Source organism: Mastigoproctus giganteus, chromosome 2 (assembly GCF_048544385.1).
Source record: "Mastigoproctus giganteus isolate SK-2022 chromosome 2, ASM4854438v1, whole genome shotgun sequence".
Classification (NCBI taxonomy): domain Eukaryota; kingdom Metazoa; phylum Arthropoda; class Arachnida; order Uropygi; family Thelyphonidae; genus Mastigoproctus; species Mastigoproctus giganteus.
In genome coordinates this window covers 19,325,575-19,338,502 of record NC_143576.1, presented here as the reverse complement: position 1 = coordinate 19,338,502, position 12,928 = coordinate 19,325,575, and the positions used below count along the sequence as shown (strand labels likewise).

General features: G+C 35.2%; 1 protein-coding gene across 3 annotated transcripts in view; it reads left to right on the top strand.

The window, feature by feature from the left end:
* The window catches only part of LOC150089194 (T-complex protein 11-like protein 1), a 177,383-nt gene that overhangs the window by 25,741 nt on the left and 138,714 nt on the right, over positions 1–12,928 (top strand). For 2 of the 3 annotated variants that reach the window (XM_090388342.1, XM_090388335.1), the window contains exons 2-3: positions 721–931; positions 9,509–9,644. In XM_090388342.1, the coding sequence (XP_090244468.1) occupies positions 730–931; positions 9,509–9,644 (338 nt within the window). In that variant the 5' untranslated portion in view covers positions 721–729. The remainder of the gene's footprint in view (positions 1–720; positions 932–9,508; positions 9,645–12,928) is intronic. The other variant, XM_090388351.1, reaches the window with a different exon arrangement.

Sequence of the window (12,928 nt, the reverse complement as noted above, 5' to 3'; positions counted from 1 at the left end):
GAAGTCTTTCTTGGAAAGAGCATCCTCTAGTGTGGCTAACTAATCTTGTTGCTCTCCTCTGTACTCTTTATAACAGATCCACATCTCCCTTGTGAAATGAGGCTTCTAGGCCTGTATGCAGTACATAAGATGTGGCCCATTGCCATATAATGAGGTCATTTTTTTTCCCTGCTGGCAAAATTCCTCTATATCACAGAGAATCCCCATGCAATGCCTGTCTGAAGTGCTCAGCAAACTTCATGTCAGAGAGTGCAATTACCTGTGTCTTTTTCATTCTGAAACACTTTAAGTGTGGTAGCACCCAAATGGTATGTTATTCTAGGATTACTGCTAGGTAGTTCCATATACAGGAACCACCTATCAGTGACAAATGGTTCTGGCATTAACCACCCTGAAAACCTTTTTATAATTTGCAAAGTTCGAAATTACGCTTGATATGCCCTCATTATCTTTAATAAACACCGAAAACAGTTATGGCTAATCTATTTATTGTTGGAATTCAAATCCTGTTGTTTCCAAACAAGTTCAGAATAGTGAAACTGTTATTATGTAATTTTAGAAATTTCTCTGTGAATAGTTTTGATTGTGAAAATACTATTAAATGATATTCTTCTAATCCAAAATTTCTTTGATTTATTGGTGTTAACCGTGAGAATATTTATAAATGTTTTGTTAATAAAAAAATTTTAAAAAATTCAAAAATAATTTTTGTATTTCTAGTTATCATTCATGGATGATGATAAAAATGATTCATCAAAGGAACAAGAGGTACATGGAAAAAAGGATGCTGAGCATTGTTTGTCAAAACAGAAGGATAATTTTAATCTGGATTTAAATCCTGATAGTGGTAAAGATGTAAACAAAAGTGAAAATTTCCATATGGAAATACCATCTTCTCCAGTTAGCAGTTTCATGTTTTCCAATATACCAGGTAGGGTAGAATTTTGTTTTACTTATTCATTTATCCTTTGGAAAATTTCATATTTATGCTAAATGGTAATTTCTGTTCTCCCCAAATCCTATATCTTCTCGGGGAGGTGGCTCTTCTTGATTTCCTTAATAATCTTGCAGATGCAAAATTTGCAGATTTTGGACTTAAAATATATATTGGAAAATTGACAGTCACATTTATAAATGTGCAGACCCATAGTCACAGTAATGTTCATAAACAAGTCTCTTAGTCACAACAGTATCTGTATATCTGTAAATCTCTTAGGCATAACAATATCCATAAAATTTCCCCAGGGGCTCACATATGGTGAGTTTGGGCTTGGCACACTCAGGGTCCCGAGCTGGATATCATCATCCTTCTCTTTCTTGGATTCCCTTCTACTTCTCTCTCTCTTTCTCTCTTTCTTTTTCTCTGGGGATAATTCAGAAATTTTTTTTTTGGCTGGTACAGCATAAGCCTCAGGCTTCCTTGTACCTAATGCTTAATAATAATAATCATAATAATAAAATAATAAATGGGTCTCTAGGCATGACAATATCCATAAATGGGTCTCTAGGCAGGACAATATCTGTATGCAGTCCTCTATACATTATAATATCTGTACACAAGGTCAGACATTTATAATATCCAGATATGCTTTGCAAATTGGCTTGGGAAAAAATATTAAAATAATTGCTTGCATTCTGGATTCAAGCTTCAGGAAAAGATGATCAAGTGTAGAGATGAAGAGAGCATTATTATTCATGTGGGAACATTTATTGCACACAAACTGCTGATGCGTTGGATAAGAATAGTGACAAAGTGAAAAAAAATGTGGGTGAGATCAGAACTAAAAACTAATATTATAATGAGGCTTGATTTCAAATCAAGGAAAATTATGGCATCTGTGATGCTGAGGTACCATTGCAAAGATGGATGATTTTCTTTCTCGTATTTATTTTTCGTAAATACAGGCAACCCTCATATAACATGGTACTTCTATAACACAGTTTTGCTCTAACACGAGTGATAAATTGTGGAAATCCTCACACAACACTGTGCTTATATAACACGGTTTTGTTCTAACACGGTTAGAGAAACCTCGCATAACATGGTATTTTTGAGCTTTTGTGCAGAGAAAACCCTGTCGAATGTAATTTTTCAACATTTCCATTCTTTTTTGTGAATCTCCACTGTTGGCTCACTAGTCGTTATTCAAAAAAATTGGGAAATCCCTATGTTCTGAACATGCTTGTTTGAGACCATAAAAAATTGTGACTTCGAAGCATGCAGTTTGTGACTTTTAAGGTTTTTTTAAGGTTATTTTGGTTTTTATTTGATCGTTTATAAATTTTTCTGGGTATATATTACTAAACTTTGTTCTTAAGAGCCGTACTGGAATAATTTCTTTGTTGTGAATTAAATTCCAGCCCTAAATTATGTCTAAGGAATTTTGGCATAATTTGGGTAACTGCCGATTTATTTAAAGAATGGTTTAAAAATTGTTTTGTGCCAGCTATGGAAAACTCTAGATTTCAAAGTTTCATTACTATTGGATAATGACCAGGTCATCCAAAAGATTTAAGTCATCCAAAACATTGAAGTAATGCTCCTACTACCTAATACAACTTCTTTAATTCAGCCATTAGATCAAGGCATTATATCTACCTATAAAACTAATTACATCAGAAAATAATTACAATGGATTTTGGAAAAAATTGATTCCGAACCTATTGAAGTGATGGAGGAATGGAAAATTTTTCAATTGTGGACAACTACATCATAATCATAGCTTTATCACTCAAAGAAGTAAAAACCTCAGCATTAAATGTGCGTTGGAAACATGTATAGCCAGAGTCAGTTCATTCAGGAAATATGGTCGAACTGGCAGAAAACAGTATTGGTGGGATGGTAGAATTTGCTAAGTCGGTAGGAGGGGAAAGTTTTGATGATATGACTACTGAATACGTTCAAGAATTACTGGTGGAAAAAGAGGCTGGCAAAACAGATTTGATGGAAATGAAATCAGAGGTAAACCAAATCAATTCAGAGGATGATTTTTTGATTGCAGATCCTTTGACTGAAAGGAACACAAATTTCAAAAGGGAGCTTCAAAAATGCTTAGCTCCATACCATGAAATTTATAAAGATCTATCAAGCAAACGCAAACAAACCCAGATTACTGATTTTTTAAAGAGAGCAGAAGATACACGAAATCTAGATGCTGCAGAAGAAAGTTCAAAAGGTGAAGATATTCTGCAACAGAAAAAGCATTCTCATTTGATTGTGCTTAGCAGCGATGAAGAGGAACAAAATTAAATAAATATCTGACATACATGTATCCCAGTTTGTAAGGTGTTTGTTCAGCTATTACTATTTTTAACAAAAATTAAGTTTCCGATAGTTATAAAAAAAAAATGTATTTTTGTTAGCTTTTGGAACGTAAATCACCTCTTTGTACTGGTTTTTAGTCCTGTATAACACGGTTTTTCACTACACGAGATTTTGCAGAACCTAACTACCATGTTATACGAGGGTTACCTGTATTTTATTAACAATGAAATGTCAGCAACTAACTGTTCAAGCATCTCTCATGTCCAAGGCATTAGATAGTTACACATTAGATAGTTACATCGAGACTGAGGTAAGTAACTTGCATAATTGCCCTATGAGGCACCCAAATAATTATGACCAACCCTATAGTGATTGATTTTGTGTAGTCATGACAGAACTTGAATCCAGACTTTTCTCAACAAACGACAAGTGTTAAAATCCCTAAAATGTTACCATTGTCCTGATGTTGAATTCACACAGAAGTACTAAGTGATTACAATGCAAAGACTGAATCTATGAAGCTTAATAATGTGTTTACTGGTTCTAATTTAAGAGTGGTATATATAGAGAGCTATACTTACGGATTTGTATGTATCATACTTAAAAAATCCCTTTAGCAGAGCACAAAATTCTCTAATTAAATTTTTCTGGCTCTTTTTCTCTCTAACCTCCCCACCCCTCCTGTTTTATACAAAGTTTCTGTTCAACTTGTAAAGTGAACACAATGTAGCACAATGATAAAAAAATACTTGCTACTTCTATTCTATGTTTGTTCTACCCATTGGTCATCCTCTGGTATTGCTACCAACTGCTTGGTTTTGTAAACCCTAACCACAAAAAGGTATATGTTTCCTAATATGATATGCCATTATTGGTCTCACTGCTGTAAGGGTAAAGTAATGCCTTTGGCTGCTGTCAACATAGGACTGCTTGAACTTTGCATGTCAAAAGCCTGATTGTTATGTGAAAGGAATCACGGTAACATTGGCAATGAACAATTCTGATAATTTGTGTTAGTAGATTATTATTTTATTTATTATTATTTTTATTCATTGAGATTTGTTGACAGTGTGCATAGAGTGATGGACGTTACAAGTCTTCTGCATTATGGATCATCTTTCAGGCTCTCCCTCTCGTTTAAATTCTGCCGCTCACTTCTTAACCATGAAATAGGAAGGGGCATCCCCTATTATTGTAACCATATCCTCATGAATTGCCTTTGGTGTTAGTTCCTTTTTTTACCAAATATTGGACTGCATGGTGAATGATTATGTTCATCTTTCCTCATTCACACAACTTTGTTGATTCAGGACCTGTAATTAAAAAAAAAGACAATTGAAACTGCATGAAACTTGGTGAGTTGCTGTTTGAAGTGTTATACATTAAGTAAAAAATTTAATTTTTAAAGTGTACCACTACCTTTTCATACTCAGGCAACGAAATTTTCATACCCCTCTCATATATACCAGACAGAAGTATTAGAATTAATAGTGGCAAATGATGCAAGAAACAAAGCATATAAATCATCAGCCAAAAAAAAAAAAAAAAAAACCTTCCCACACACCTTTCAATCCCCTCCAATAGTTTGTCTAGTTCTTCCTTAAATTATTCAGTCTGTCCATTTCCACAACAACAAATGGAAGTTTGTTCGAACAATCAACCATACACTGGCTGAAGGCAAACTTCTGTACATCTAGCCTTCAATCATCCTTTCTCAGTTTGAATTTATGCCCCATCATGTGTGTTTATACAAAGTTTCTGTTCAACTTGCGAAGTGAACACAATGTAACACAATGATAAAAAAATACTTGCTACTTCTATTCTATGTTTGTTCTACCCATTGGCCATCCTCTGGGATTGCCATCAACTGCTTGGTTTTGTAAATTAAATATAAATTAACAGGTGACACGGAAGCCTATGATAGATATAAGCTGGTCTGTAACCAAGTCACAAAGGAGGTTAGGCAGGCAAAGGTAGATTACGAGAAATCTTTCTCAAAAGATGCAAAAAAAACCAGCAAAGAATTCTTTACTTATGTAAACTCTAGAAGGAAGGGGATGAATCAGATTGGTCCACTTGATATCGATGGTTCAACTGTTGATGATCCTGCTCAGGAGCTAATAAAATAAATGAATATTTTGCATCTATATTCATACATGAGGAGTTATTCAGGGAGGGGAATGCCAGAGGTGTATTAAACTCTGGTAGTAAGCTAGATAATCTTGTAATAACTAAGAGTAAAGTGGAGGAGAAATTGTTGAAGATAAACATAAGAAAGGCACCTAGAGTGGATGGAATCTATCCAGTTATATTAAAGGAGGTGGCAAAGGAAGTAAGCAAACCCTTAGCCATAATTATGAGAGCTTCCTTGGACTTAGGGGAGGTACCCATAGACTGGAGATGTGCAAATGTGACACCAATCCACAAAGGAGAATCAAAGGGGAGACACAAGTAATTATAGACCTGTTAGTTTAACTTCTGTTTTAAGCACTGGTTAAAGAAGCACTGCAGGATCATCTAGACAAGACCTCAGTTATAGCTCAGACACAGCTTGGTTTTGTTAAGGGAAAGTCTTGCCTGACCAATTTGATTGGATACTATGATGTGGTCACAAAGGAACTGGATGCAGGGAATAACTTTGATATCATATATTTGGATCTTAGAAAGGCTTTTGATACTGTTACACAAATTGGAGCAGTGTGGCATTGGAGGCAAATCGCTGTTATGGATAAAGGGATGGTGGAGTGGGAGAAGACGGAGAGTGGTAATTAATGGACACTGCTCTTCGTGGGCTAAAGTAGTGGAGTCCCCCAGTGTTGGTCCATTGTTGTTTCTGTATTTATTAATGATATTGATGATGGTATATTAGGCTTAATGTCCAAGTTTGCAGACGATATGAAGGTTGGCAGGGTTGTTTATGACACTAATGACAGTATGCTGCTGCAACAGGATCTAGAAAAGTTGAGTAGGTGGGCTGAGAGGTGGCAAATAAAGTTTAACATTGACAAATGTAAAGTACTACATATGGGAAACAGTATTCCCAGAGTAACGTATCAACTCTGCGGTACTACACTGACAGTGATAGAAAATGAAAAGGACCTGGGAGTAATTGTGCAGGCAGAGATGAAGTTTTTTGAGCAATGCAGATGGTCTGCAAGTCTTGTCAATGATATACAGGACGGTCTGCATGGTGTCTTGTCAATGATATACAGGAATTTTTCTAGCAGGGATAAGGAGGTGATTATTCCCATGTATAAGGCAATGGTCAGGCCACACCTTGAGTACTGTATATATTTCTGGAGGCCTCATTTTAAGAAGGATGTAGAGCTGTTGGTATGAGTACAGAGAAGGGCAACAAGATTAGTGAATGGAACAAAGGGTTGCTCTTATGAAGAAAGGCTAAAGTTTTGCAGATTACAGTGTTTGGAGACTAGGCACCTGCAAGGTGATCTGATTGAGGTGTATAAAGCCTTGAGCATGCTCAATGCTGATGGGATTCTTTCTCTTGCTTAGAATAATCATCTGAGAGGGCATAAATTCAAATTAAAGAAAGAGAGATGTAGGATAGATGTGCAGAAGTTAGCCAGCGGGTGGTTGATAGTAGTAGTAGCAGTGGCATTTGATGGAAGAAAGCAAGTGTATGAGCTTATGCAGCATCAGCCAAAAAAAAAAAAAAAATCGCACCATTCCCTCCAAATGCCTGTCTAGTTCCTCCTTAAATTTATTCAACCTATCAACTTCCACAACGACAGATGGAAGTTTGTTCCAGCAATTAACCACCCGCTGGCTAAAGGCAAATTTCCGCACATCTAATCTACATCTGTCTTTTCTTAATTTGAATTTATGCCCCATTAGGCTCGTAATCTGAACAAGTGGAAGGATCCCATCAGAATTCAGCGTGCTCAACCCATTCAAGGCCTTATAGACCTCAATCAGATCACCGCGCAGGTGCCTAGTCTCCAGCCACTGCAATTTGCAGAACTTAAGCCTCTCTTGGTAAGAGGATCCCTTCATTCCCCTCACCAATCTTGTTGCCCTTCTCTGTACACGCTCAAGTAAATCTACATCCTTCCTAAAATGAGGCTTCCAGACCTGTATTCAAGGCGTGGCCTGACCATTGCCTTATACAGAGGGATAATCACCTCCTTTTCCCTGCTAGTAAAATTCCTATATATCATTGACAAAACCCCATGACCTGCCCTGGCAGCCTGTCTGCATTGCTCAGAAAACTTCATATCTGACTGCACAATTACTCCCAGGTCTTTATTTTCTACCACCTTAAGTGTAGTACCACACAGTTGGTACGTTTCTCTGGGGTTACTTCTACCCATATGCAGTACTTTGCATTTGTCAAGGTTAAACTTCAGTCGCCACTTTTTAGCCCATCTGCCCAAATTTTCTAGATCCTGTTGCAGTAGCACACTGCCATTACTGTCATTAACAACCCTGCCAACCTTTGTATCATCTGCAAACTTCGACAGTAAGCCTGATATACCTTCATCAATATCATTGATAAATATACAAAACAACAGTGGACCTAACACCGAACCCTGTGGGACTCCACTAATAACATTGCTGGAACAAACTTCCATCTGTCATTGTAGAAGTTGATAGCTTAAATAGATTCAAGGCAGAACTAGACAGACATTTGGAGTGAGTGGATGGGTAAAAGGAGAAGGGTGTTTGGCTTTTTTTTTGGCTGATGCTATATAAGGTTGCTTTCTTGCATCATATGCCTTTGCTGATGCTAATGATTGAAAATCAAATGCAAGTTATACATACCTACTTTATTTTATTTCAATTTCTGTGTTGAAATATGTTCTTTATCAACCCTATAGCATTTTATTGCTCAGGACAAATGCAGTCCTGTTATGCATTATGTTAAAGACACACATAATAGTTGTGTTTAAATAGAAGTTTTATTTCCATACACCTTGCATGTCCATTTTGACAAAGTACATTATTCACAGTTTGACATTTTTTTTTCTATTGTCCTGGCAGTGCCTTGGATTTTAAGTGTATAGCAGATTCACATGTTCAGGTGATACCATGCAATTTAAAAAGATACTAATAGCTTAGGCAGAACTGTGGATAACAGTATTTATCTCTGAGTTGAACACAGGCCAAAGCATTATCACCTAGTGCTCAGCAGCAGTCTTTAGTGGTAGCAGAATTGGCCCAGTGATTGAAAATCAGATGCTGTTAATGTGTGCAAATTTTATTTTATTTAAACTTCTGCATGGAAATATCTCTCCACAGTTGAATAAATTTCCATCTGTCTTATCATTGGATTGGTATTTAGTATTTACATTTATGTGCTCTATAACTGTAATATGTTTATGTTTGTGTAAATTTATGGATTGTATGGTTATGCAATTGATTGTATATGTGTCCTTTATATTATTGTATATTGTATATGTGTCCTGTATATTATTGTATATGTGTCCTGTATCTCTGTAAACCCTTCATGGCCTTTGCCATGAGAGTATCTAAATTTATTTACATTCAATAAACAGATATTTATTTATTTATTTATTTAATCCTATATTTAAAAATAATGTTATTCAATTTTGGTATTTGATTCATGAACATCGTATTTTATGGCCAAAATATTTTTGGCTATAAAATACGTCAACATGGCCAAAATATTTTTGGCCATGTTGACTTGGAGATGGACATATCAAGGAAACAAATTAGTTTAATGGTAGGGAAAGATTAAAATTATATGACTTTGTCTTAATCTGCTCCAGCATCTAAATCAAATTCAACAATTTTTGAATTCCATATCAAATTATATATTAAATTCCATCTTCAGGCCAAGTTTTGGGTTTTGCAGTTGGGTTTGCAGTAAAGAAATGTAAAGTGGTTCAAGTTTGTTAATCTCTACAATTAAGTTCGAATAGCCTGAAGACAGAATTCAGTATGGAATTACAAAATGTAGCTGCTTTTTAATTTGAAAATTGGAACAGATTAGAGCAAAGTTTGAAGTTTTAACCTTACTAATAAGCTAATTAAAACAATGTTCACATGGTAAAGTGCAATTTTTTTTAAACTTATTTTTGGTCTTGATGTGTTTTCAGACTACTGGAACTTGTGTGTGTGTGTGTGTGTGTGTGTGAGAGAGAGAGAGAGAGAGAGAGAGAGAGAGAGAGAGAGAGAGAGAGAGAGAGAGAGATTTTGTTACTGAATGTTTTAGGCATGCAATGTATAATTAATCTATGCATTTTTATTTATTTATGGCAGCAGCATCACCTCCAAATTTTGTTTCTTTGGAAGACATTATCAAAACAGCTAATGGTGTTACTAATATGGTGTTAGCACATGAAATTGCTGTTGATGAGGATTTTAAGTTAAACAAAGCAGAACCGCCAGAAGACAGGTTTGAATTTGTGTGTTTTCTTATTTTATTTTTATAAATTGATATGTAGGTGTTCCATTGGAGATGGAACACCTACATAAAATTCCACATGAGAATTTAAAATATTAATTTGGACTAAATAAATTAAAGTTGTATGTCTCACGTGAGACATATAAGGTCAAGGCGTATTTGTTTCAATTGCGGTCTCCAGGGTTTCCCCTATATGTCGCTGTAGTATCTGAAAAGGCCAAGGCCGGCAAGTGTATGTATGTAGGTGTGTAAGTATGTATGTGTCTCGTTATGTTGAGTGCACCTGGCGACTTTGCAGTTAGGGGACACCTGGTCCCCTAACTCCCAACCTTGGCCACGAGGAGGCGTGCCAGGGTCCACTTTCTAGCTGAGACTCTCACTTGGGCTATCAGGTAAGCCTGGGAGCCCCAAGGTGTTTAAGGAAAGGAAGTGGTGATAAAAATTTTGAAGTATGGGGATTGGAAGGGATGGGAGGTTGGATGGAAGATAAAGGGAAGATACCTTCCATGAAATGGAAAAGAAGTTTACAATAGTTTATAGAGTGAGGAAAAAAATAATAATAATAAAAAAAAAATAATAATAATAAAAAAAAAATAAAAATAATAATAAAAAAAATTAATAAATAAAAAAAAAAGGTGCCTATATACAATGTTTACTATTAGCTAAGTAAGTACGATCACCACTCCTGGGGAACTTAATCAGAAAATCCAAAACTATAAATAACAGTCCATTACATTAATTAACACCATTTCAAAAGTATTACTCCAATTAGTCTCTTCCTACGTGCAAACAATTTATCTGCAAAATTAGAAAAAGCTAAGAAATTTTTTTTATCATTGACAAAACAAGATAATGATGTTGAATTGGAGTTGATCTGTAAAGAGTAATGCCAAGTAATCCAGAGTTTGTGTTCAAGGACAAGAACTATTATATTTTGTCCATTAAATATGTTTTCTGTAAATAAGTCCTTAGTTTTCTTTTCTTAAGTAAATATGTTGGTTCCACGATGGCAACGATGTTTAGTTTCGTAGACTTCATTATAAATATTAAATTGGATTTAGTAGATTTAACAGAGAGGTTGTCTGTTTGTTGTATTAGTGGTTCCTGTCAAGATGTGACTTGTAAAGACTATCAGGATATAGATAGCGGTTTTGTGTACAGAGGAAAAGTTGGCTATGCATGTTATAAATATGATATTGAATTATAAAATGCTGACAAGGTGCTACTATGTTTTTACATAGAAGAGACTCCAATTAGTCTCTTCCTACATGCAAACAATTTATCTGCAAAATTAGAAAAAGCTAGGAAATTTTCTTTATCATTGACAAAACATGATAGGTCATCTTCATTTTACACTTCTGTAAGAAGCTGTATATTATTTCTTAAGTCTATATAGAGATAACAGTCAAATATTAAATGCTCCATGGTCTGAGGAGCACCACACTTACATAATGGAAAGGCAGCCAACCAGAGTGAACAATTTGGAGTTCAAGCTGCCATGCCCTGTTAGAAGAAAAGATACATTCACACCTGGGCAAAACCAAGCCGACTGTTGCTTGGTAAAATCTGACATGTTAGGAAAGTAACTAAAAGTAATTCTACCAACTTCTGCATTGGACCAAGTTAATTGCCAGCTGTTAACAAACTCCCTTCTAATTCTACAATTATCATCCTTAGTTGGTATGTCTAAATTAATTGACACATACAACTTTGATTTTTTTTTAAACCTGTAAATGAGAGTTTTTTTTTATTAATTAGATTAGTGTTTGATATTGATTATCAGAATGATAACACTAACCAACACAATTTTTACCTCTAAGAATTTATATGCTGTTTTTAACCAGTTTTTATATGTAGATTTCGAAAATCACCGTGATGGTTTCATATCATGTCACAGTTATGCCAATATGTCAAAATATACCAATTTCACATAACCTAGCCAGTAACTTGTGACATACTGATTTATTTTAACAAATATAAGCTAATTCTCTTAATTTTAGCAATCGATTCTGGCCTTGGTTTTCTTGTAATAAACATAATCATACTTCTACCTATGGTTCTTAGGTTCAAATTCTGATGCAACAATTTACCATTTGAAGAGAGCACACAGCGTTTTTGGTGAGGATTTTTATAGGCTATGCCAAGGTTTGCCAAGTATTAACTGATCGTGACATGTTCTCAGGGTTGTAAATCTATCTTCCAAACGTAAACAGCCCCTTAAGAGTAGGAGGGTGTAGCTCTCCTACCACTTCACAAGATGTCGCCTATCAGCCAGTACGTTCAGGTGTGAGGTACATTTAATCAAACAAGATGAGTTGAATGATTTGGTTCAAGATTTAAATTTGCCGAAAGAACAAGCTAAACTGTTAGGTTCTAGGTTACAGCAGTGGAATATTAGTGTTTCAAAAAAGACATGCAAAGTTTTTGAAATATTTTGCTGTGGAGGACAGTATGTATTTTTGCAAAGACATTATTGGACTTCTGAAAGAACTAGATGTCGTGCATAAGTCAGATGAATGCGTTTATTCGTAGAGACCTCAAAATTAAGTTTAAAAGCAGTTTTGCTTAATAATTGCAACGAATTTCCACCAGTTCCTGCATTTCATTCTTAGAGATGCTATAAAATACCAGGATTATGGTTGGAACATATGCAGTGATTTTAAGGTTATTGGTTTGCTTGTTGGTTTGCAGGAGGGTTTCAAAAAATGTTGTTTTTCTGTGTTGTGGGACACTGTGCAGCAGAAGAACATTATATTGTGCAACATTGGGACAAGCGGGACGAATTCATACCAGGACAATGTAATAGAAAATATATTCCTTTAGTGCAATGAAACAAAGTTCTTCTTTTACCCTTGCACTTCAAACTTGGATTGATGAAAAATTTCGTAAAGGGACTAGATAAAGAAGTAATGGATTTTGCATACTTAAGAAGTGTGTTTCCTAATTTAACATATGCCAAAATTAAGGAAGGAATTTTTGTAGAACCCCAAATTAAGAAACTCCTGATAGACAATATGTTTGAAACCCAGTTAAAAGAGGTTGAGTTGGCAGTTTGGTGATCATTTAAGACAGTAATATATGGTTTTTTTGGGTAATAGGAAAGAAGAAAACTATGAAATGTTGGTGTCTCATTTACTCGAGTGCTACAAAAACATGGGCTGTCGAATGTTGTTGAAAATTCATTTTCTTCATTCCCATCTCGGATTTTTCCCCAAAAATCTGGGAAATGTGAGTGATGAACAAGTGAGAGCGGCTTCATCAAGATATTTCCACAA